Raw genomic sequence first — 25,946 nt, 5'->3', positions numbered from 1 at the left:
TGGCTGTTTTTGCATCAGATTTAATGTAACACCTCCTCACCTCACTTCACAAGCCAATGTAGTTTAGTATCCCTCAGTTCTTTGGGTAAAATGGCATATTATGAGCCCTGAGGTAGACAATGAAATGAATGGTGAAGAGCTCTTAGGTATCCTGTACATAACATATTCTCACTCAGTGAGAACGTTTTTATAAAGTGTCCTTATACTGAAAGAGTATTGTTGGAAGTCCTTGAACCTTACTCTGACATTCTTTCCATGAGAGTATTGCAAAGAACTGCTTTAAATCAGCAGACGGTTGAAAGTTATTAGCTTGGGCATGAGTTGCATTATGAGAGCCAAAGGGTATCAAGCTAATTAAAGTGTTATAATGTCAGTATTAGGCCTTCCTGGGGAATATTTAAATTTAGATGTTTTGTGATCTAAATGGGAGCCCCAAAACCATATGATTAAGGCCACTACTATTTTTAGACAATATTTAGAATGCATTTGAAGTCAGGGATGGAATTGTGTTTTCAAACGGGTTGTGGGGTTAAAGAGACCATCCAGTGTATCGAAAGCTATTGTGTCTACTTGCCAAGCATTTCTATCATTCTTCAGCGATGGGCATTGTAGAATGTTGGTTTGGTTGATGTAAGCTGAGATTTTGACATCTTGTGTGACATCACATACTGAATAGTCACTTTAAATGAAGGGGTTCTAGGGGGTAGGCTAGTATGGCGTATCTTAAAATCTTGATGAGCTAGTCAGTGGCAAGGTGACGGTTGAGCTCTTTGCTCAATTCATCTCCTAGGCTCAATATTGCAATAATGTGTCAAGAGCTTGAACTCCTTCAAATTCTCTAGAAGCCATTGTGATGAATGAAGGTTGATGAAAACTACTGAACATACATTGACCTCTAAATTAAGGAGAAGTTGAGTTTCCTAGAAGTATATTGTCTTTACCATTTAGGGAATTGGGTTGGCCGTCTTTCAAGCGGCTTTCCGTTACAAACAATTTTCCATACCCAGTTTTTCAGTGCAATCACTCAGCAAAGTGTGATTACATGACTTCCTAATGTTTTCGTGCTGAACATGAGAATGTAAGTTTATTGAGGTAAACTGAGGTGGGATGGGTTACCGACATGCTCATAAACATTTTGAACCTGTATGCATCGAAGTGTCTCTGGTTGGTTGGTTAATCTGCTCGCCTCTTGGTCATTGATGATTAGTGGGAGCTTTTGGGTAAGGGGCGATGAGGCCTAAATGTCCCTTTCCCTAATGTGAATCTATTCTAAATCGCTATAAGATTCTTTCTACTCTTTGTGAATTCCTCATCATGTATTATATTTAAGAAGGCCATCTTTGAGTTGAGGTCCATTTTCCTTATCTTTTTGTCGCAAACGCTTGCAATAAATTAAAAAAATTACACTCACAGCAGCTTCTCAAGGCCCAACTTATTGGCTTTGACAATTAAGTATGGTGCTAAAACGAACTTCATAATCTTTCAACATGGCCCTTGCACCTATATTATTAGAGATATTTTCCTTCAGGTATATGCAACATGGGTCTGTCGGTGATCCTACTTCAGCCATTAGTTCCTTTCTCTGTGGGTGTTGTCAGCACTTACACGAAAAGTAGTTCCTTCAAGTGACATGGGCTTTTCAGCTATTGTGTACTTTTAAACAATCACTTGTATATTTTTTTTTTAGTTAGCAGTGGCCCGGCATTTCCCATAAACTGCAACGCTCACCACCACTTGCAGTGTGCTGAATTTCATGGGCACACTGCTTGAAGCCACCAGGAGTGGCTCATATTGGGGAAAGGAGGCGGGCCAGGTGAGGGGGGCGGGGAAGGGTGGGGATGAGGGACAATGGCAATAAAAATTACCAAAGAGGCGGGGAGGGAGGGAGAGGGGGGACAACTAAGACAAAAAATAAAACTTACCTGCTGCCCTCCAGCATTACATCGATGCTCCTACCCACAGTTGCAGGCAGGCACAGGCTCCCAGCCTGCCCTGTGGCCAATCCTGAAGCTGCTCTTGCATGAGACCAGATTCAGGATTGGCATGAGAGCCAATTGATATGCGCTACCAGACAAACTGGGAGCCTGTGCCTACTCTCTCCAGCTTCAGCAATGCAGCTGGGCTCAGAGAGGAGTCACCACCCATGTGGTTTTTGGCCAGCCTGAGACTGCTGGCCAAAAACCCACATGCACAGTGAAGGTAGAGCCCGCCACTCCCCATTCAGCCTATCATAACCCTGTCCCCACCCCAGGCCCCAGCACAAGCTAAATAGAATGATAATAAAACAGGTTTTAAACCCGTTTTATTATCATTTTATGTTGACATTTTTAGAAGCGACGATCCTCGGCCATTGCAGAGGAGCTGCCGCTGGAAACCACAATCTATTTGAAGGGGCACTGCAGCAAATGTACCTTTTTCTGCATGGTCTGTATGTGAACCAACTGCCTGTAGCGCAAATTGGACACAACAGAAGTGCTGTGTTTTTCCAAAATAAGACCTCCCCCTAGGACCCATATGGTTGCTGTCGGAGCGAGGACCAACACCTCCACCAACTGATCACACAAGCAACCTGGGGATCTTCCTAGATGATAAGCTCAACGTGATGGCACAAGTCATCGCATTAAGCTCCTCTTGCCTCCACATCATTCACCTGCTAAAAAAACTCATCAAGTGGCTGCTACAAAACACCAGGAGACCAGTTATGCAAGTACTCATCAGACTTTACTATGGCAATGGTCCCGACACAGGGATCTCCAAAGAACTCCAACACAAACTACAGACCACTCAGGATACTGCAGCAAGACCCATACTTGACCTCTCACACTGTGTCAGGGACTGTCTGGGACACAGTCAGGGACTTGGGCATGGACTAATGCCTTAGTGAAAATCTAAGCAGAAAGATTAGCACAGCGCTGCCCAGGATCACACAAGACATCGGAGGAGAAAAGGGATCCAAAGGGAAAGCCTGCACAAAGGAACAATATAGCTAGAACTCAGAAAGGATAGGCATGCAAGAGGTAATTTAGCATTCCGAATAATTACACCCAGCATCGATATGCAAGACATATATATAAAAACAACACTAACAATAAAGGGAATGTGGTGTAAAGCACTTGGGAACTCCACACTTAAGACTGAAGCTAAGCAAGTTCTTCACCCTCAATTGCTGTTACAGATACTGACTGCAAATGCACACATATAGAATATTCATGCAAAGGCAGGATCTCTGGAGCTGATACCTATAATGTGATGTTATAAATGTAACTCAAACACAATACTCACAGTGAACAAGAAACACCACCTAGGTTAGCCGTGCCCACGGATCCTGCGAATCTAACAAGAACAAGCAAGGCAGTGACAGCAAGGGGGTAGAACTAAACACAAGCACAATAGACAAGGAGCTAGCCAGGAGGAGTGCTTAACAAGAAAAGAAGGAAATCACAGGGCACACTTGACAGAAAGCAAGTAACAAACATACAAGGTAAAATAAGCAAGAATGCAGGAATAGAAAGACAGCAAACTAGGAACTGGAGCAAAGGTAATGGGAAGAAAGGCAGGGTTTGGGAAAAAGTGAATATAGAAGGAGAGAGGCTCAAGATAGCCTAGAGTAGTACTGGATCAGGAATGAAAGAAGAAAGTAGCACTGAAGGAAGTGCTAGTTCAGGAACAAGAAATAGCAATAACTCTGAAAGCAAATAATCTAAAACCACTGCAAGCAGTGCTAATTCAGGGACAATGAATAGCTGTAGCTCTGGAATCTAAGTAGTGCTGGCAGGCAGTGCTAGTTCTGAAAACATGAAATAGATACAGCTCAGGAAACAAGGAGTCAAGAGAGCACAGCAAGCAGTGCAAATCAGGAACATGAAACAGCTGCATCTCAGCAACAGGAACACAGAATAACTATAGCTCAGGAACTTAGGAAACAAGGTAGCACTGCAGGCAGTGCTAATTCGGGCACATGCAATAGATGTAGCTCAGGAATTCTGAAAACAAGGATAACAAAAGTTCAGGAAACAAGGGTTGATCTCACCGGTACACGGGTACAGTGACCATCAAGGTAAAGTGACAAACATGAGCAGGCTTGCCTCAAGCATGCGCAGGCTGGCTTCCACAAAACCCGGCGCGGATTGGGAATGGATGGCAATTTGAAAGTAGCATCCAAGTGACTTGAAGTCAGTATATGCATGAAGGGGAGGATCTGAAAGCTGATGAGAACATTGTAGAGCTACACAATTCAGCCCCCTGGTGGGAGACACCAGAATTCAGGGAGCGAGTTGCACATCACACGATACATCAAAGAGCTTCTCTGGCTCCCTATTTACTAGTGCAACCAATTCAAACTCCTCATGCACACATACAAAGCCTCACACAACACTGGACCAGCATACATCAGCAGCCGCATACACTTTCACCAGCCTCCCAGACACCTATGCTCTGCTTACTCTACTCTCACTCTCTCACATATACTGCATACAAAAATCAAAAGCAGGAGGTCGCTCATTCTCCTACATCACATCTAAGACCTGGAAAAGACTCCTTCAACACATCCGTGCCTTCTCTTCACTTTTTGTGTTTTGCAAGAGGATGAAGACCTGGCTCTTCGAATAACACCACGATGACCACTCGCCAACACATTTCATTTCATTTCATTTCAAAAACTTTATTTCGATTTCATACAGAAACCATAAAAGTATGCATAAACAATTTAAAAAGAAAAACACAGGTTTGAGTTAATCAGCCAAAAGATCACAGTACATAGTTACATGGTTATTAAAAACAAAATTCAACAATATCTTTTTCTGATCACCAAAGCAGATCTAATAAAATTGAGAACGGCATTACAGATATGTGCAGTTGACAGTGATAACAAATGACCATATGCCTCTTTATAAAAACGCGTTCCAAATGTTGCCAGCAATGGTTTAAGGAAAGTGTTTCTTGGTGCTTTGTACAAGGTGCAGAAAAGCATGAGGTGGAGAGTATTTTGTGAAACTCTATTGCTACAAGGACAATATGGTAACTTCTCCCACCACCCACCCTGCTTTGGGAAAGCAAACAAAAAGTGTAAGATGCCAAGGCGAAATCTCGTAAGGTAAAAACGCCATTGTGTGTTTGTAATATATGACAAATAGAGCTGGGGGACTAATTTTCCGCTTACATTTGTCACGTGGTCAGTTGTTTTTAAAGAACCTAAACATTTACTAAAGGCATTTTTAATAGTCTCCTTGGCATCACTACCAAGCAATTCAGGATTGGTAAACATCTTACTTAAACCTATGTTATTAAAAGTCTCTCCAACATATCGCAGCCACGGAATTTGAGTATAGTAATCACGTTTAAGGCAATCTTGAATAATTTCTTTAGTTAATTTCAATTCTTCCGATTGCCAAACCTTAGCCCATAGTGTTAAAGGGGCAATGTGAATAACATCACTAATAAACTCGATTCCAATTTCTCCATGGCAAAATATATTGGATGTACCCATTGGAACAGATAATAAACGTTTGATGAACTTATTTTCAACAATTTGTATTTTTTCGCAATTATGCGAGCCCCAAACTCCTGAACCATAGGTCAAAGCAGAAACACACTTAGCTTTGTATAATAATGTCATTTCTGCTACACGTCGCTGGCCTAATTTGCTGGCAAAGCGGAAGAGCGCTTCAATTAGCTGTGCAACCTTCTGAACCCGGGCTATTAGCAGGGGCTCCCAGCTCAATTTTCTGTTAAAGATGTTACCCAGATAACAAAAGTTATCCACCTTCTCAATGATGGCATTCTTCACCACATATTTACGTGTTTTTACATTTTTTGGACCACAGGTCATGGCAAAAGATTTAATAAAATTAACACCTAATTCTAGTTTGCCCATGAATGAGTCAAAAGCATCCAAAGTGATCTGCATACTATTAGGGGTAAGTGTCATTAAAACAGTGTCATCTGCGTAAGACAACATTGGAATTCGTCTTCCATTTATCTTTGGGAAGTCAGCAGATGTTTCTAACAAGAAACCCTCTAAGCCCTTTGTGTAAATCAGAAATAAGAAAGGCGCTAAAATGCATCCTTGTCGGACGCCTTCGGTGGATAATATGGGTTTCGATTTCTCACCCCCACGGCCATATCTGACCCTAACCATTGTGGCGTTGTGTAACCTACGAAGCAGGGTAACCAGTGGTTCTTCAAAACCCATAGAATCCATCATGGACCATAATTTGTCCCTACATACTGTATCAAAGGCGCTGGACAAGTCCATGAATGCCAAGTGTATAGAACCATTCTTGGCACCGATGTACTTGCCCATAATCAAAGCAAGGTTCAAACACTGCTCGTTTGTTCCTTTGCCTTTTCTAAAACTGTATTGTGAGTCCACAATTACACCTGAAGACTCGGCCCAAGTTTCCAGCCTTGCCAATATCACCGACCCATCAATTTACATGTTGAATCTATTAACGATATTGGCCTGTAGCATCTAGGATCATGTTTGTTACCCTTTTTAAAAATTGGGACCAAAACGGTCTCTTTCCAAGAGGTCGGAATAGGACCAAGTATTAATGCCTTAAAAACATTCATGAGCAAAGGAGACCAGAACTCTCGATTATGTTTAAAAAGATCTAGTGGTACTGAATCAGGACCTGGGGCCTTTGCAGATGCCCCCTTAGTAAGGGCAAGCTCTACTTCAGCAAGCGTTATTGACTCACTCAGCTTCTTTGCTGATTCCATGGTAACATAGAGGTCGTCGTCCTCCTCCAGGGTAGCAGTATATAGTATCTCTTTGGGATTAAAGATTTTATTATAATGAGTTACCCAGATGTCCTCTGGTAGGTGAACTCGAATGGTGTTTTCGTCCCCTGTTTTCAAAAAGGGCCTATTTATTACTTCCCAAAAGAGTCTATTGTCCCTTAGGTCTACTGCCTTATCTAAATCTTCCCATGCTTTAGATTTGAGTTCTTTTTTCCTTTTACTAATTGCCAATCTATATTGTTTCCTAGCTAGTGTAACCATATTTCTATCTCTAGGCTTTTGCTGCAATGCTTTAGTTAAGGTTGTTTGTGCTGCAGAGCATTCAGCATTAAACCATTTAGGCCCCTGATCTCGGTTCTTCCCCCCTACCTTTACTAGTAGGTGTGTGGCTACATTTTCCATTAGCTTCTCAAAACTAGTGATTATATGGGCTGGGTCAGGATTAATTGAAAGGCAGATGTCAATATAAGCCATATTTTCCTTAAAAATATCCATCTCCAGTTGTCCAACCACTACTTTATTCCATTTCACCGTAATACCCTGATTCTTAGTATGTATTATCGGTTGTTCCTGGGACAATTTTGGATCAGAGGCAATGGAAAAGCTCAAGGTTAAGGGGTTATGATCACTAGCCGGGTTTATCTCAATTTTAAAATCTTTTAGATAATTAAAAATTCCCATGGAAATAATTGCAAAATCAATTATGCTTGTTCTACCCCTTGTACCCTGAAAAGTTGGTATATCCACATTTCCCGAGAAACTATTCATGTCAAGGATACATAGATTATTATTTATTAAAATACTGTTTATGGCTTCTCCTTGTTTTGTATGTGAGAAATGAGCCATACAATGGTCATTTAGATCCATCATCCCACACGCTCTAAACCCACTGAGTTTACACAACTCACAATTAAAATCAGCCAACCACATATTCAGAAGAGGGAAGACTCTGTTTCTTACATTGGCAATCTCTTCCTCCAATTTGACAATAATTTCCGTTTCATTAGGGTCAAATATATTGTAATACCAATTTATAAGGAGAACAGTTTCCACGAAAAGGTTCTTGATAATAAATAGTTGGTACCAAGGTGTTTCCACCACTAAGTTAACGGTCGTTAAATTGTGTTTAACTGAGATGGCTGTCATAAGTCCGCCCTTAGCTCGACCTGAGTTTGACGGTATTGCTAAGGTGTTAAAACCTTGAAAACCGTCTAAACTCAGATCGACTGTGCTCCAGGTCTCCTGTAAACAGGCTAGATCAAAGGAATCTACAAATTCTACCCAGGCCGGGTCCTCCAATCTACGGGCCAGACCCGCTATATTCCAAGAAAGTACACGAAAGTTGCTGACATTCTCATAAATATTACAAATCTTATCACAGTTATCGTCTTTTTCCACTTGCAAACTATCTAGGAGAAGGGGTTGGGCACATTGACCTTCCTTCGCTCCTATAGCATTTATAACATTTGGTCCCAAATCCACAACCTCCTGTAATTCAGTTATTTGGGTATCCTTATCAACATCAACATTTCCCACATCCAGTTCATTGCCCATCCTTAGAGCTTTACACCTCGGTGCACTTTTCCGCCATATTGGGTCAGAGCCGCTTGTTTGATGTTCGGTTGGAGGAAGTCAATCATTTAAGTTCAAAGGAGTCAGAGGGTAAAACATATTTGACAAGGGAACATTCCAGAAATCTCTAGGATTAGTTGGGTAGTGATTATTTGGACCGGAGTACAGATTTGGAAAATTTACTCCAGGGTGGAAACTAGGGTTTCTGGGATTTCTAAAGTTTCCATTTGGATAGTTAAAGAATGGATTATTTGTGGGTGGTTTCTGATGATGGTTGATGTTTAAGCCATATCTCTGCCTATGTTTATTTGAAGGAAACATCATATTTTCCGGGTAGAAATATGTCAAACTACGTGTGGAAACTTCACCCTCATTGCTACCAACATACCAATCATTTATGTAGGCTACCACCCTTTGGTCCTTAAAGTTCACTATGATTAAGTCACCGTCTATATCTTTTGGACGTACGCCTATCCATTGGCATCTCCTAGCTGATACAATGTCCCCATTCAAATATGCAGGTAAAGGTCTGTTCATACACAACCAATGAATCACTTTATTTTTTAAACTTATATCTGATTCAAAGTCCCCCGCCCCAAGTACTGGTACACCCGTTAACACAATAACAAAGCCAAAGCACTCTGGAGGTAATTGTACAGTATTTTTGTATGATATTTTGGGTCTGTTAGTATTGGTGTTTTTTGTTTTTAACGTGGTGGCTTTATCAGTTTGAGTGGGCTTTAGTGCCATAGCAGGGGCATTTTCTTTTTCCAAGTTTTTAGCAGCTAAAGTTGCCGATATAGCTGGTGAGGGGGGGGGGAGTTTATTGGCAATTGGGATCTTCGGGTTATTAAGGGAATTCTGTTGATTAGAATCTTTGCTAACAATTTGTTCCCTAGGCTTAGTAGCCGGAGTTACTGATATTATATTCTCTGGAGGTATGGAAGGGGGAAGAAGACAATCTAACTTTTTGTCCAACCTTTTTAGCCGTTCCACAAGAGGGAGAAAAAGAGCTTTCAGCATATTTTCGAGTGCTTCCAAAAGCTCAGCACTAGAGATGTTTTTGTCTTCCCTATCTGTGTTCGTCGGTAGAGTATCTATTGCCTCTATTACATTGTCACATATATCTACTAACAAGGTTTGTCCGGAGGGTACCATCTTAGCGGGTTCCCATGGGTTGATGAACCTAGTTTTATTTTTATTTTTACCTACCTTTCGTCTTCTTTTTCTAGCTGGGGAGGATATACCTTGTTTGCGCTTTTGACCTTGCTGTACCTTATTTGCTTTAGTGGGGGGGGGGGGGTAGGAGGAGGTAACGAAATGACCTCTGTTTGTATCTTCAGGGAGGGGGAGGTAGCACAATGAAATCAGGTTCTGGGGATAGCGGGGTATTCAGGTCTATAAGATTATCGGATATTGCTGTGGGCAAGTCGCTCAAACTTTCCACAATCGTATCCCTAGACCCCAGGGGAGGCTGACTTTCCTGAAAAATTAAAGGTATACTATCTGTATTAAAAAGATCAGCATCCACTTCCGCCTGTTCTGCTACAGATGTAGAGAGTGTCCCTTTAGTAATATGATGAGGCTGTTTTTTAAGTGCCTCTACAGATAAACGCCGTTCGGCCCTTTTTTCAGCTAGTAATAGTTCACGGTCGATATCCTTAGAGGCTTTAGCGAAAAATGTATCTAAAGGACCGAGTATAGAAATGCTCACTCGGTCAGGAAGGAAGTTTGGTGTAGAAGCAGACATCCTTTAACAAAAAATATCGAAGTAAATAGAATTAAAATAAGGACATGAAGACCTTAGGATAACAATAATAATTACTAAACACAAAGGGCCAATATAAATTGCAACACTTTACCCAGATATAAATCTAGTCCATTGGTCAGAGGGGTGGCCCAGCCTGGCCTCCTTTGGCCCCTGACGACCACAGACGGTCCCGCCCTTGTCCCGGGCTTCTCCCGGGACGCTCCCGCACGCTCCCGCTGGCGGGTACTGGCCTTCCCTTAAATAGATGGACCGTTTAAGGTGCAGGCGGGGCGTGATGGACAGGGAGAGCGGCCAGGTGTTGGTGGGCGGGCGCGGTGTGCAGAGGCTTCTGGTCCTTGAAGTCCACTCGCCAACACACCTGCTCAAGCTTCTGGATATTTTCAATGGTGATTAGTGCACTATACAGATCAACATGACATAGCATCAATTTCATCAACTTAATCAGGGACATGTACAATTAATGTCTGCCCTATCAGTATGCATTTAGTTTGTTAAAAGGCAACACATATATCTGCAACCGATTTCAAACATCCTGGATCCCTTACGGATGAAAGATATGCAATTCAACAAATAAGTCCACCATGTCTTTGGGTCAGAGCTGACAATGAACATTCACTTTTTATTAATAGCGGTATAAGAAAAATGTTAGAATATAGTCTGGCAGTCCCACGCAGCGCAGATCGTCTTTCAGAAACTAAAATGCGCCAGTGCATTCTTGACAAATGGTACTAGATCTTGCATGTCACTGTGGGTCAGCCTTAACAAAGGTTTTGCAATCAAGGAAAGGTTTGAAATCCACTGACTACAATAGCTTACAATTCCAATAAACATCTGAACCTCCATCTGTGTGGCTGGTCGGCTCATTCGCAAAATTGCAGAAATGTATTCTGTTGAGACTTTTCTTGCACCTGCTTCAATTTGATGGTCAAAATATGTTACTTAGGAGCCGATAACGACTTTTGCAGTTAAGCAGTGGAGTGGGGTGGCACACCACCACCTCCGCACCGTTAAAACCGACTGCCAGACGCCTGCCAGGTTAGGAATTGTCCTTTGCTGTTCCTATAGCTGTGCCTTTGAAAATGGCACCACAATGGGAACACCAAAGCAAGTTCCTACATGGCATGGGCTGTTTAGTTCATGCCATGCAGAAACTGGGCATGCATGCACACAGGGAGGAAACACCATGTGCCCCCTGCATGCATCACAGTGTACAGGGGCAGGGCCTCCTTTCTTACCCACTGCCAGCATTTTCATGGCGGGCTCACTGCCATGAAAAGGCTGGTGGTGTGGAAAATCAGAATATGCTTGTGGTGCCGTAGCAGTACCACCAAGCATATTGCTGCCCCAGAATGCTGCTCCATTTCCATGGAATGTGGTTCCCTGTTGGTTGCAGCGGTCCCAAAACGGTCCGACCGCCATACTTCTAATACGGCAGCAGGACCATTGGTGCGGTGGTACCCGACCGCCACCACACCTCCACCACAGGTTCAGGGGTCTGATGTATCAACAAACTTGTAATCATGCTCTTATTTTTTACAGGACTGCATTTTTGTTGAGAAGATCTTATGTCCACTGTCAGCTAGATAGTTTAACAAGGCAGTTGTATCAAGCTTACAGTCTTCTCTTTTCTTATATGTATTGAGTAAATCATCTATATATTGCACTAAGACTGAATAACAGAACACCCTCAAGATTTCTAGATCTTTCTATAGGGTTTGACTAAAATGTTTAGGACTTTCAGTGTTCACTTTCTGCATACTGTGGAATTTAACACCACATGAGAATTTTATTCACAAATTGGAATGCAAAGAGGAATTGACTATCCTTATGTAAAGGAATCAAAAAGTATGCTTGGCATAAGTTAATGACTCTATAGCATTATGCAGCAGATGAAATCTGAAATACAATTACTGATGGATTTGGCACCACAAGACAGATAATGGGATGAAAATTTTGTTCATCTTTCTATGACACTCAAAATGAACTGACTTTAATTCTCTTATTGGTCAAATTTAACTGGTACATCTGGTGCAACCTGATTAGCAATTTGTTTATTCCTAATCCCTACAACTTGGACTTCTTTGCCTAAGATGATTAGGTTCGGGACTTTCACAGAATGTTCTGTGGAATGGGTAGCCCCTGAATCAATCAAAAATTAAATGGGATGGGCATTGACTTCTCTGTTGCTATGTGGTCTAGTTTGCTCTATCTCTACGACAGCTCCAAAAAGCAATCTTCCACCCGCCTTAGGCACGGTCATTGTGAATGTCTCCCTTCTGAATCATCATTCAGAATTGATGGATTCTGTTGGTAGCCTGTATTATAGGGCATTTTATTTCTGACATTTTGCTGCATCACTGGGGCTGAAAGCATTGACATTCGAAATGATCTCTGATTTTGTATATCTTGCTAAAGATTTGAAACAGTTGATTATATAATATTTTGCTGCATCTGTGGAACACCATCACCCTGAATTCTATTGGGCTCCCAATTCTAGTGCCCACTTTTCCACCAGCAGTGGCAAGCAGTGAATATTTTAATATTTTCAACACTCATATTGACTTCATCATTGTTCATCATTCCTCTTCCATGTCCTTTCATTTGCATCATTCCATTTCCCATCACTGTACACTGCATTAGATTAATCGTGTTCATTACAGACTGTACAAAGTTTGCATTTGATCTCATCATCAGCTTCTCCTTGATCTCCTTGTGCTTTCTATTTATATAATCACTGCTATAATTAGCTAGCTTTGAAATCTCATCATTGCTCTTTGTCAACACAATTTACTTTGCTTTTTATGAGCACTAAGCTCTTCTCTCACACCCAAGACAAAAACAGGCATGAAACGTCTAATACCATCTTTCTCAGGATCATTGACTCCACTCTGTTTCTTAGAAATGTACATACGCCTCTCAGAATATCATACACTGATTCGTTTTGCTCTTGTGAAGCTCACAAAATATTTATACAATTGAAATCATATTCCTGCAACCTCTTTCTCAGGAACTTGATACTCTATCTGTATTTGTTAGCTACGTCCTTACAAGGAGCATTATTAGAGCACACTACCATAAACAACAATATCTCAAGATCATCTCGATCTATAAGATAACTCAACCAAACAATAATCAACAATTTAATTTGCAAATATGAATAAGACATCAACAGTACTGTAATTTATCCACCAATTGAACCAACAATGAATGCTACAAATCCAAACATCTCATAAACCGCTTGAAAATCCATGGCACAGCCTCATACTTCAACATACCTCACAAATACAGACCATATGTCAATAAGTGCGCCCTATTAATACTTACACTTCAAATCACCCAGGCATGCACTGCAAGTCAGCTTCCCTGGGATAAAAACCAGAGGCTGGAGTCTTCCATGGTTTAGGAAAAGTCCACTATTCTCTCGGGATGGACATTAAAGACCAGGATATATTTTGAGGACCTATTATTAAGAGGAGGTGCTCCTACACAATCATCCTCCCCTATCATTCTATCGAAGTGGAAGCCTCATCTTTCAGTTCTGTACCCTGTTAGATCTGGGGGTCTCTAGTAGGTAATGGTATTCACCTTTGTCCAAATAGGGACCCTTACTTCTAAGTCAAGATAAAGGGATTACACTCCTTAATAACCCCTGCTCACCCCCTTGGCAGCTTGGCACGAGCAGACAGGCTTATCTCAGCGGCAGTGTGTTAAGCATTTGTGCATATACACAGTAATAGAGTGAAAACATTACAGATGGACACAAAACAGGCTTTATAAAAACAAGTATTCTTTATATAGACAAACAAGACCACAAACAACAAAAATCCACAATACTATACTTAAAATTGACTTAAAGATGATAAATGTTGCTTAGTTCAAGTTGATGATAAATGCGACAAAGATCTCAACAAAGTACCTGGATGCGTAACGCAAAGTAAACAAAAGGCTTGCAAAAGGGGAGATGCGTCGGTTCCGTGATACGGGGGAAATGATGCGTTATGCCTCAATGCTTGCACAGAGCAGGGAATGCGTCGTAATCCTTACCGGTGAGGAGGTGATGCATAGATTTTCGCCCTGCGGGCCCGTTGCGGTGCACCAAGATGGTATGTATGTATGTATAGGCATTTATATAGCGCACTACTTACCCGGAGGGTCCCAAGGCGCTTCGACCGCTGCGAAACCCTTCCTGGCTTCCCTGAGAGATGGTCCCTTAATGGGTATCTCCAGGGTGAAACCAGGCATCCCCGGCGGTCTGGTGGGGCCGTTAGTGAAGATGAGGCAAGCTAATGCCCAGAGTTGCCGAGTGTGATCGCTGATCAGAGTGGGCACCGAGGCGAGAGAATTATCGAGTCCGCTGACCCTGGTCCAGAAACCTGCCGCGCCGGGAATCGAACCCTGGTCCCGGGCCGTCCTCTGCTCTCGGGTCTGCCGCCTCTAACCAGTGAGCCACACTACTCCACTGGTGCCTTGATGCGATGCAATGATCCGGTTGCAATGCGAGAAGATGGCACCCTTGATGCGACGATGCGATGACGCTGCGATGATGACGCGTAGGCGCCCTGGCAGCCTTGCGACGACTCTGTACTTTGGAACCGCGACAGGCCCTGCGAAACGCTTCTCCAGTGGTGCAATGGCAATTCTCTCTATGGAGTCACGCTTCTCCGGTGATGAAACAGCTGGCAGCTTCGATGAACACACGCTTCCAGGGAGATGTGGCGAAGGATCGCTTCTCCAGCGATGCAACGATTTCAGCTGTGGCAGTGAAAAACTTCCTTTCAATGCGTCGCTCTTACAGCTCCCAGCGACACGCAAATGTCTGGGGTTGAGAATTCCCAGCAAGGAAATTCAGAGGGTAGCTGAAGATGAAGTCTTTTGTCCCTGAGAATTCAGCAGGAGGCAAGCCCAGTTCCAGAATACTCTGTAGATGATGAAAGTCCTTAAAAAGTTCCTGTCCCTTTCCTTGGCAATGAAGCAATCACTGCAGGCCAACCCAGCAAACAGCACACTGGCAGAGGGGCAGTCAAACTCCTGCAGCTTCCTTGGTTCTTCTCCTTGGCAAAAGGTTTCTTGTTACAGAAGTGATCTAATTTCTTGGGATCAGGGTCCCACTATTTATACCCCAAAATCCTTTGTTCTCTGAAGGTAGAGAGGCCTCTGCCTAGTCCAAACCAGTTCCTGAGCACTTTTATTTACATGACTCTCTTCTTCCATTCACTGTGCAGGGCAGATACATCAGCCGCACAGGAGGTGGAGCCAGCACAGGGGAGGGAAGATACAGCTCTGGAGCACTTTGCTGACAATATTCCTTCTCTCCTTTCACATTGCAGGGCAGAGACAACAGACAAGCCACAGGAGGTGGAGACAGCATTATGGAGCGAATGCCCAGCCCTATCAGATCCCGGGCGCAACTCCTCCCTCCCATCTAGATGCAGATCTCTCTATTCACTACTGGGCTGCGCCAGCCGGTCTCCTGGAATCCCCCAGTCCTGTCACTCACAAACCCAGACAAGGAATACACAACATAGCAGAGGCAGGCCTGGACAGCTAGGCAAGAAAATACCTAATTTCTAAAGGTGGTATTTTTACACAGAATATTAAAACCAACTTTACTAAAAATATGTATTTTATTATTCTGCGTTAAGACATACTAAATTCGAATTTCTACCATGTTCCCTGAGTCAGTTAGGTTTATAAGAATGTAATAATCTAACTGCCTATTCTGCCAATTCTAGCCTATGGAGAACAGGTAGCCTTCAATAGTGAAAAACGAAAATGGCTGTAGTTCACTATTAGTACATGCTACACACATCAGTGGATGTCCTACCTTATACTTACAATGCACACTGCCCTTGGGACAACCATAGGGGTGTCTAATATGAAGCAAAGGGAAGGCTTAGGGACTGGCAAGTGGGTGCACTTGCCAAGTCGACATGGCAGTGCTAGTCTGCACACAGGCCTTGCGATGGCAGGCCTGAGACACACTTTACAAGCTGCTTCTGTGGGTGGCACAAGCAGTGCTGGAAGCCCACCAGCAGCATTTGATTTACAAGCCCTGGGCACACATGGTGCCCTGTACTAGGGGCTGACAGGTAAATCAAATAACCCAATCATAGAATCACCAATTTGTATATCAATTCAACATAGGGAGCACTTGCACTGTGGCACTGAATAGCAGTGGCACAGTGCCCAAAGCATATAACCAGCAAAAACATATCAAAACAGAGGAAGCAATCCATCAAAAATGGAAGGGGGACTCACGCCAATGATGCCAGGTCTAACAAGTGTCCCTCCCAGCTGAAATGTGGGGAGAACTACCCTTCCCCTTGGGAGTTCTCTTCACTAAGGTGGAAAAATCTGGACAGACCATCAGTGTTTGTGTGTTCTGTACCAGGGCGGTGTTCCACCGTAAAGTCCATATCCTGTAGGGAAATGGACCACCTCAATAACCTTCTGTTCTCACCCCTCATCCGCATTAGCCATCTGAGGGGCCTGTGGTCGGTCTGAACCAGTAAGTGAGTCCCAAACAAGTATGGTCTCAATTTCTTCAGTGCCCAGACCCCATCAAATGCTTCACGCTCAGTTGCACTCCACCTCTGTTCCCGTGGAAGTAGCCTCCTACTGATGAAGGCTACAGGTTGGTCTAGGCCCTCTTCATTAATCTGTGATAGAACAACCCTACCCCATGCTTTGAAGTGTCTGTCTGAACAATGAACTCTTTTGAGAAGTTGGGCGCCTGAAGCACGGGTGCTGTGCACATTGCAGTCTTCAGGGCGTCAAAAGCCTTCTGACAGGTGTCAGTCCAGTTCACTTTCTTGGGCTGCTTCCTGACAGTCAGCTCAGTCAAGGGTGCAGCAATGTTGGCATACCCCTGAAAAACCTCCTGTAGTACCCTGTGCATCCTAAAAAAGTTCTCGCCTGTGTCTGAGTCTTCGGGGGTTCCCATGCTAGGATGGTATCAATCTTGGGTTGTAGGGGCGCCACCTGGCCGCCTCCTACCTGGTGACCAAAGTATACCACAGAACCCTGCCCAATCTGCCACTTACTCGCCTTGATCATGAGGCCTGCCTTGCGCAGTGCCATCAACACTTCCCAGAGGTGGTGCAGATGTTCTTCCCAACTGGCGCTGAACACTACAATGTCATCCAGGTAGGCAGCACTTAAATCCTCCAGTCCAGCCAACACCTGTTTGACCAACCTCTGAAAGGTGGCAGGGGCATTCTTCATCCCAAAGGGCATAACCCAGAATTGGCAGTGCCCATCTGGTGTGGAAAATGCTGACCTCTCCTTAGCCCCATCAGTCAAGGCGATCTGCCAGTACCCAGACGTCAAATCAAACGTGCTGAGGTACCATGCAGCCCCTAACTGATCAATGAGCTCTTCATCTCTGGAGACGGGGTGTGCGTTAGTCCTGGTTACTGAATTGATGTAGTCCACACAGAACCAGAGTTTAGGTGTGGCACCTGGCGAGGCAGCCTTTGGGACCAAGGCCACTGGGCTGGCCCAAGGACAGTTTGAGGACTCAATTACCCCAAAGCAAACATTTTGGAGATTTCCTCCTTAATGTAAGCCCTAACCTTGTCAGTTCTCTGTAAGCCTTGTGCTTCACAGGAGGACTGTCTCCAGTGTCCACATCATGGACGTACCACTCTGTGACACCAGGAACCAAGGAAAATAGATCAGAGAATTGCCCCAACAGCTGGTGACAATTTTGCTGCTGATCAGCGGTCAGTGTGGCAGAGAGGCTGACACCATCCACTGACCCATCTTGCTCTGTTGCAGACAGGAGGTCAGGAAAAAGCTTGGTCTCCTCCTCCATTCCAACATCTGTTGCTAGGAGCATACCCACTTCGGACCTTTCTAAGTGGGGCTTCAGGCGGTTAACACGCAGGACCTGCAAGGGGTTCCTGGAAGACTGCAAGTTCACCAGATAAGTGACATCACTCTTGTGCTACACCACCTCATATGGACTGGTCCACCTGTCCTGGAGCGCGCAAGGCTCCACGGGGGCCATGACCCAAACTTTCTGTCCAGGTTGAAGCTCAATCAGAGTAGCATTATGATCGTACCACCTCTTCATTACCTCCTGGCTGGCTTCCAGATTCGCCTGAGCGAGATCTCTGAATCGCCGAGTCTGGTTCCTGAAGGCCAGCATGTAACTATGTATATCCTGGGGAGGTTTCCTGGGAGATTGCTCCCAGCCTTCCTTGACCAAACTTAAAGGTCCTCTTACTGGGTGACCATACAAAAGCTCAAAGGGGCTGAACCCTAGAGACTTTTGTGGCACCTCATGGTAGGCAAACAGAAGGCATGGCAAGAAGAAGTCCCACTTATGCCTTATTGGTTTCTCAAGACCCATGATCATGCCTTTGAGGGCCTGGTTGAATCTTTCAACCAGCCCATTACCTTGTGGGTGGTAAGGAGTGGTGAACTTGTAGGTCACACCACACTCCTTTCACAGAGACTTCATAAATTTAGAAATGAAGTTTGTACCACAGTCAGACACCACCTCTCTGGGGAACCTCTCACAGGAGAAGATCCCCACTACGGGGGACGTCACTGTCCTGAGCAGAATGGCTTCCGGGTACTGGGTAGCATGGTCCACCAAGACCAGGATAAACATGTTGCCCATGGCTGTCTTGGGGTCCAGTGGCCCTACAATGTCAATGCCCACTCGTTCAAAGGGGGTACTGACTACAGGGCAAGGTTGGAGAGGGCCCTTGTGCCTCCTTCCACTTTTCCCACTTGCCTGACAAGTTTGACAGGACCTACAATGAGTATCTGAACTCTTCCACATCTGGGGCAAAAGAAAATTGGGAGACAAGCCTTTCAAAGGTCTTGTTCTGCCCCTGATGACCAGCTAAAGGAACATCATGAGCCAAACCCAGTAGGAAGGCTCTGAAGCGCTGGGGTACCACCAGCACACTGGCTGACCCAGGAACTGCAGCCTTAGGCTCACTATATAGGAGACTGTTCTCCCACTAGATCCAATGTGATCCAGACTGATCACCTGCTGCCTGGTTTGTGGCCTGTTGCCTCAAACCCACAAGAGAAGGGCACTTCTGCTGCTCTTCTACAAACTCCTCTCTGGAGGGACCCCCTTCTTGCTGCCAATGGGTCAGCTCAGGTAGGTTCCCCAGTTCAGAAACCTGCTCCCCTGTAAGTTCCAGGGCATCCCCCTTAAAGTCTGCATCCTCCTGGACCGTGGGAACAATGGGGGCTGGTTTCCCGTGCCCCCTACCTCTTCTCTTTAAGGCAGGTCCCTCGGCCATACTTTCAGGCTCCAGTTAGCTTCCAATGACAGAGTGATCACACATGCCCACTCAGGCAGACCCAACATCTCCCAATGCGCCTTCTTCCCCACCTTAGCCCAAGGGGGGCTTTCTAAATCATTCCCTAACAGACAGTCAACAGGCATGGATGGCCTCACAGCTACATGAAGAATACCAGAGACCCCCCCACTCAAAGGGAACTTGAGCCACTTTGCAATGGCTCTTTGTGTTGTCAGCGACAACAACTGGGAAGAATGCATTGAGGACCAACTGCTCTTCAGACACCAAGTGACACTTGACAGCTGTCACACTGGCTCCTGTGTATCTCAGAGCCTCCACTCAATGGCCATTGATGGTCACCCACTGCTTGTATATCCAAGTGTTATCAGGCAACTGAGTTCTAGGGACAATCTCAAAGTCTCCTAATGAGACAAGGGACATTTCTGCGGGACCCCACCCACCTTGGGCACCCATCTCCTCCCCACCCAGGGCTACACTGGCCCTCTGATGGGGTGGCACACGGGGTGGCACATACTGACCCTTTTGGAGACACTGGGGATCATACTAACGGTGTCCCACCTGCTTACACTGAAAGCAGGTAACAGGCCCCCTATGAGCAGGTTTATCTGTCGGGGGTCCTTACTTACCTCATGGGGAGGCTGGGAACCCTTACCTTGGCTACCTTGGGAATTGCTTTGGGGCCCTTTCTGGAACTCCCTCTGTTTACCCTTGTGGACCTGGTACTGACCCAGCGGTCCGCCTCTTCAGGAAGCTTTCTAGGGTTAGTCAACTTGCTATTAATAAGTTGCTGGCGTAGCTCTGGAAAAAGAATTAGCAGACAAGTGCTCCCTAGTAATCAAATCAAAGAGCACTTGAAAATTATCCACATTGCTACCCTTCACCCAACCATCCATAGCTCTGCAAAAGAAAGACACATATTCTACCCGCGTGGTTCCCTCCAGCTTCTTACAATTCCTGAACCTCTGCCTATAGAGTTCTGGAGTTAACTCATACCTTGTCATCAGTGCTTCTTTCATGTGGGCATAAGACATCCTATGATCACTGGGCAAGTATAACAAAGTATCTCTACCTTCAGTTAAAAAGCGTCCCCACAACCCCTCTCCCCAATCCTTCTCAGGGACCCGGTGGGACAACATTGCTATCTATTAGACTGCAAACCACTACCCAATATCTTCACTTTTGTGGACATCTTTGATGACGTCCTTGGGAATATGTACTCTGCCTTCTGAAGGCACATATGGTGCGCTGCCACCATCGGGATTGATTTCAAAGCCCTTGGCTTCTAACTCCCTCAACATTCTCTCATGCTCCATTCTCATTCTCTCTCTTTCCAAAGACAACCTATTATTCTCTGTTTCCCTCTGACTCTCCATCTCAAGCTTAGCCAACTCCAGCTTCGGTACCCTATTTCTCTCCCTGTCTTCCAACTCTCTGGGGGACATGCGTTTGGAAGAGATACTGCTGCCAGCTGGAGAGAGTCCCCCTCCCCTACCTGAAAACACTGGCCTCTCAATGGGCCCATATGCATCCACAATTGGCTCAACCACAAGACCAGGGGCATTTCTTTCTTCTACCCAGGCCCTCAGCGCCTTTTGGTAGTCTTCCTTTTTAGAAATGCCTGGTGTAGCAACTTTCAATTTCCTGCACAGATGTTTGAGCTGTTTCACAGTGTAGGTATCCAACCTCTCTTCCTCAAATTCAAGATCCATAGATGCAACAGATGCTGGTTTACTCATGGTAGTAAAAATTGGGAGTTTTCAGGAAAAACTAACAGTTCAAGGAAAAAGATTCTAAAAAAAAAGTATGTGGCCGTGTTTGGTCTGCACTCACTACTAGTGTACACCAATCACTGTACATGAAACACAAATGCAAAGTCCAAATCCTCACCGCTGACCACCAATGTTAGATTGGGGAGGTCTCTAGTTGGCAATGGTATTCACCTTTGTCCAAATAGGGATCCTTACTTCTAAGTCAGGATAAGGGGATTACACTCCTTAATAACCCCTGCTCACCCCCTTGGTAGCTTGCCATGAGCAGACAGGCTTATCTCGTAGGCATTGTGTTAAGCAATTGTGAATATACACAGTAATACAGTGAAAACACTACAGATGGACACAACACAGGTTTTAAAAAAATAAGTATTCTTTATATACACTTAAACACAACACCACAAATGACAAAAATCCACAAAACTTTACTTAAAATTGAAGTAAAGATGATAAATGTTGCTTATTTCAAGTTGATGATAAATGGGACAAAGTTCTCAACAAAGTACCTACATGCGTAATGCAAAGTAAACAAAAGGCTCGCAAAAGGAGATATGCGTTGGTTCCGTGATCTGGAGGAAATGATGCGTCTTGACTCAATGCTTGCGCAGAGTAAGGGATGCGACGTAATCCTTACCGGTGCGGAGGTGATGCGTAGATTCTCGGCCTGCGGGCCAGTTGCGGTGCGCAAGATGGCGCCTTGATGCGATGCGATGATCCAGTTGTGATGCGAGAAGATGGTGCGTGATGCAGTGATGCGATAACGCTGCAATGATGATGTGTAGGTGCCCTGGCAGCCTTGCAACGACTCTGTACTTTAGGAACCGCAACAGGCCCTGCGACACACTTCCTTGGTGGTGCGATGGCGACTCTTTCGATGGCGTCACACTTCTCCGGTGATGAGACAGCAGGCAGCTTCGATGAACACACGCTTCCAGGCAAATGCGGAGAAGGCTCGCTTCACCAGCGATGCGACGATTTCAGCGGCGGCGGCAACACGCTTCCAGTAGATGCATCGTGCTTCCAGCTACCAGCGGCACGCAAATGTCTGGGGTTGAGAATTCCCAGGAAGGCAATTCAGAGGAGAGCTGGAGATTAAGTCTTTTTTCCCTGAGACTTCAGCAGGAGGCAAGCACAGTTCAAGCCCTTGGGCAGTCAAACTCCTGCAGCTTCCTTCGTTCTTCTCCTTGGCAAAATGTTTCTTGTTCCAGAAGTTATCTAATATCTTGGGATCAGGGTATACTTTTCCTAGTCCAAACCAGTTTCTTAGCACTTTGTTTACATGACTTTCTTCTTCCTTTCACTGTGCAGGGCAGAGACCTCCACAGGAGGTGGAGCCAGCACAGGGGAGGGAAGATACAGCTCTGGAGCACTTTGTTGACAAGATTTCTTCTCCCCTTTCACAGTGCAGGGCAAAGACATCAGATAAGCCACAGGAGGTGGAGCCAGCATTGTAGAGGGAAGGCCCAGGCCTATTCAGGTCCCAGGTGCAACTCCTCCCTCTCATCTAGATGCAGATCTCTCTATTCACAACTGGGCTGCTCCAGCCTGTCTCCTGGAATCCCCCAGTCCTGTCACTCACAAACCCAGACAAGGAATACACAACATAGCAGAGGCAGGCCTGGACAGTTAGGCAAGAAAATACCTAATTTCTAAAGGTGGTATTTTTACACAGAATATTAAAACCAACTTTACTAAAAATATGTATTTTATTATTCTGCGTTCAGGCATACGTAATTCGAATTTCTACCATGTTCACTGAGTCAGTTAGGTTTATAAGAATGTAATAATCTAACTGCCTATTCTAGCCTATGGAGAACAGGTAGCCTTCAATAGTGAAAAACAAAAATGGCTGTAGTTCACTATTAGGACATGCTACACACATCAGAGGATGTCCTACCTTATACTTACAATGCATCCTGCCCTTCGGCCTACCATAGGGCTGTCTAATATGAAGCAGAGGGAAGCTTTAGGGACTGGCAAGTGGGTGCACTTGCCAAGTTGACATGGCAGTGCTAGACTGCACGCTTTACAAGCTGCTTCTGTGGGTGGCACTACCAGTGCTGCAAGCTTCCAGCAGCATTTGATTTACAAGCCCTCGGCACACATGGTGCACGGTACTAGGGGCTGACAGGTAAATCAAATAACCCAATCATGGAATCACCAATTAGTACATCAATTTAACATAGGGAGCACTTGCACTGTGTCACTGAATAGCAGTGGCACAGTGCCCAAAGCATATAACCAGCAAAAACATATCAAAATAGAGGAGGCAATCCGTCCAAAATGGAATGGAGACTCACACCAATGATGCCAGGTCAAACATACCCTAATAATTTTGATATTCCAAAATCTTCAGATCACTAGTACAAAAGCTGTGAAGTTAAAAGGTTTTATTACAGAAAACTCAAATATCAAGCCATACAGAATAAATGCCATGCAGGCTCAAAGTGCATAATTAATAAAGAGTAGTCAAAAGTCTGAAATCATTCTAAGTGCCAAATAAGCAACAACATCAAGACAAGTTAGCTAAAAGCCCTAATGGAACGTAAAAATCTGCAAGGAAAAATCTCAGAGATGCCCCAAAATCAAGTAGATTTTATACACAGTTGTTGCATTCAAGATTAACTAAAGCAGAGCTTGAGCATGGCATGATCTCTTGATTAAGTTAATTGGCAAATCAGAGAATTTCAAGTCAGTGAGCAGCACTATCCCATTTTCTAAACAAGCAATAATGCTTTCTATTGATACTGTCTATCGGAGAGCATTTGAACATAGCTTGCAACCTTTAGAAAAAGCTCTTCATGAATGTACGAAGCTGAACTAGACCATGGAAACACGATGGAAGAAACCTTGAACGTTACAAACTACATAGTAGTACATTTTAATAAGCCCTTTGAATTCATGGTGAATGAAAACATTACATCAGTTGTGTTTACTTTCTGTGAAGCCTGTGGGGAAAGGAGTTGCCTGGTGGGGGGGCCTGATGTGGGAAAGTGAATGCAAGACTAGAAAGCAGAGGCAGAAACAGGATCCATATTAAATAACATGGTGGTTTTCACCAACTTGTGGCACAACTAACTCATATTAATAAACACACTTCTAAACCTCGTATTAAACTAGTTTCAATTATTATTACTAAAAAGTTTCGCAGTTGTTTAGCCTTAGTTTTAAGATTAGAGATCTGGATTTAGAGGGTGAAATTGACTAGTAGGTATATTATGATTAGAAATAGTCATTCAGGTGCTGAACAAGGCTTTTGGATTTAGGGGATTATGATTAAGGTGTACACATTTAGGGATTTCTGTTTGTGTTTAGACAGATATGTTGGCATTAGGTTTATTTGAATGCTTACTTGTTGTAGGTAGCTTAAGGGGATGGGTCTGCACTTAGATTTATGGCTCATAGTAGGGTTTAATGGGTATGAGTAGTGTGTCCATTTAGCTGTTTGACATTTATCCTGTAGGAGGACTGTGTAGGATTGGGCCGTAGAGGTGTAGGTGAGATCACTCTTCAATGCAACTGCCATACTTACCTGAAGGTCATCACCACAAATGAAAGAAGATGAAAAGAATGGTAATTCAAACTAAGTAATCGAAATTAAAAGAGGCAATGGTTGTCACATACTTTATTGAAAGTATTATAGTGAACAGTCTGTGTTATAAAAATAAATTGTTAAAAGTCATGTCTTACTCTTGAACCATAATAATCAATGACTGTGCATGAGGGCTAAGATTGTCTTCTCTTTCTTTTTCAACAGCTACTACAAGAGCAACAACACAAGGTATTTTACTTCTCCCATGCCTGTAACTGCCTGTAACTAGGGTGTTATAGCTGGAAATAAATCAGAGACAATGATTGTTGTAAAATTGAGCATAAAAAAAACAATACATTGCAAAAGGGATGCTAAAAGAGAGCTTGATTCAAGAGGAGCTGAGTGGCACTGGGCAGGTTTTCAGGAAACAAATTACAAGGGAATGATAGAGAGTCTAAGACATGACAGCGGGCTGGAGTGTTAGATGGAATTGAGTGTCAAGTGGTTGTAGCTTCAAAGGAGGAGTTCTGGATGGGAGGAGTGTGAGAGGACTGGAGTGTGGGAAGGCTGGAATAAGACAATGTTGAGGTTTAGGAATAATGGAGTATAAGAGGGCTGCAATGTTTGACCTGCCACCCGCACTAGAGGCTTGCAATTCCCACGCCCCCCGGTTAGAGGGAAAAGCATTACCCAGCATATCTTATGCTGATGACGTGGTCCTGGTCAGCCACACAAAAGTGGGCCTTCAAAATCTGATTAACACGCTCCATGGGTACGCCGATGACAATCTATTAGAAGTCAACATCAACAAAACCAAAGTGTTGTCCATAACTAGGAACAAAACGTTGCACACTTGGTCCCTTGGCACAAAAGTAATTTCTAGCTGCTCAGAATATAAATACCTTGGGATCATAGTTGATAAAGGTGGCCGCTACCAAAATCAATTAGAAGCCATTAAGAGGAAGGGGATGCTAATAACCATGACACTGAAACAGCTAAAGTCCAACTTGAGTGAGACTATTGTCACTGCTTCGAGTGGCGAAAACTAAAATAGAGTCATCAATCACGTATGGCAGTGAGGCCCTAAGAGGTACTGATGCAAAACTTCTAGATATAACTATATCAAAGGCCTACAGACTTCTCTTTCATTTGCCATCCTATACCTCACAAGCTCAGATTCATTTAGAATTTGGTCTGCACGTAGAGGGTCATATATAAAGTGTTGGCACAAAATAAAGAGTTCACCGGAAAACTCCTTGAATCAACAGCTC

The 25,946-nt window shown here is 44.1% G+C and overlaps 1 protein-coding gene across 1 annotated transcript in view; it reads left to right on the top strand.

Moving 5' to 3' along the window:
* Positions 1 to 25,946, top strand: part of LOC147712250 (scavenger receptor cysteine-rich domain-containing protein DMBT1-like) — a 426,380-nt gene that overhangs the window by 181,760 nt on the left and 218,674 nt on the right. Inside the window, exon 4 of the mRNA XM_086922980.1 lies at positions 24,901 to 24,924. Within this exon, the coding sequence (XP_086779106.1) occupies positions 24,901 to 24,924 (24 nt within the window). The remainder of the gene's footprint in view (positions 1 to 24,900; positions 24,925 to 25,946) is intronic.

This window comes from Lissotriton vulgaris, chromosome 5 (genome assembly GCF_964263255.1).
Source record: "Lissotriton vulgaris chromosome 5, aLisVul1.2, whole genome shotgun sequence".
NCBI classification, from domain to species: domain Eukaryota; kingdom Metazoa; phylum Chordata; class Amphibia; order Caudata; family Salamandridae; genus Lissotriton; species Lissotriton vulgaris.
Note: the sequence above shows the minus strand (reverse complement) of the source record. Positions and strands in the feature narration are given on the sequence as shown.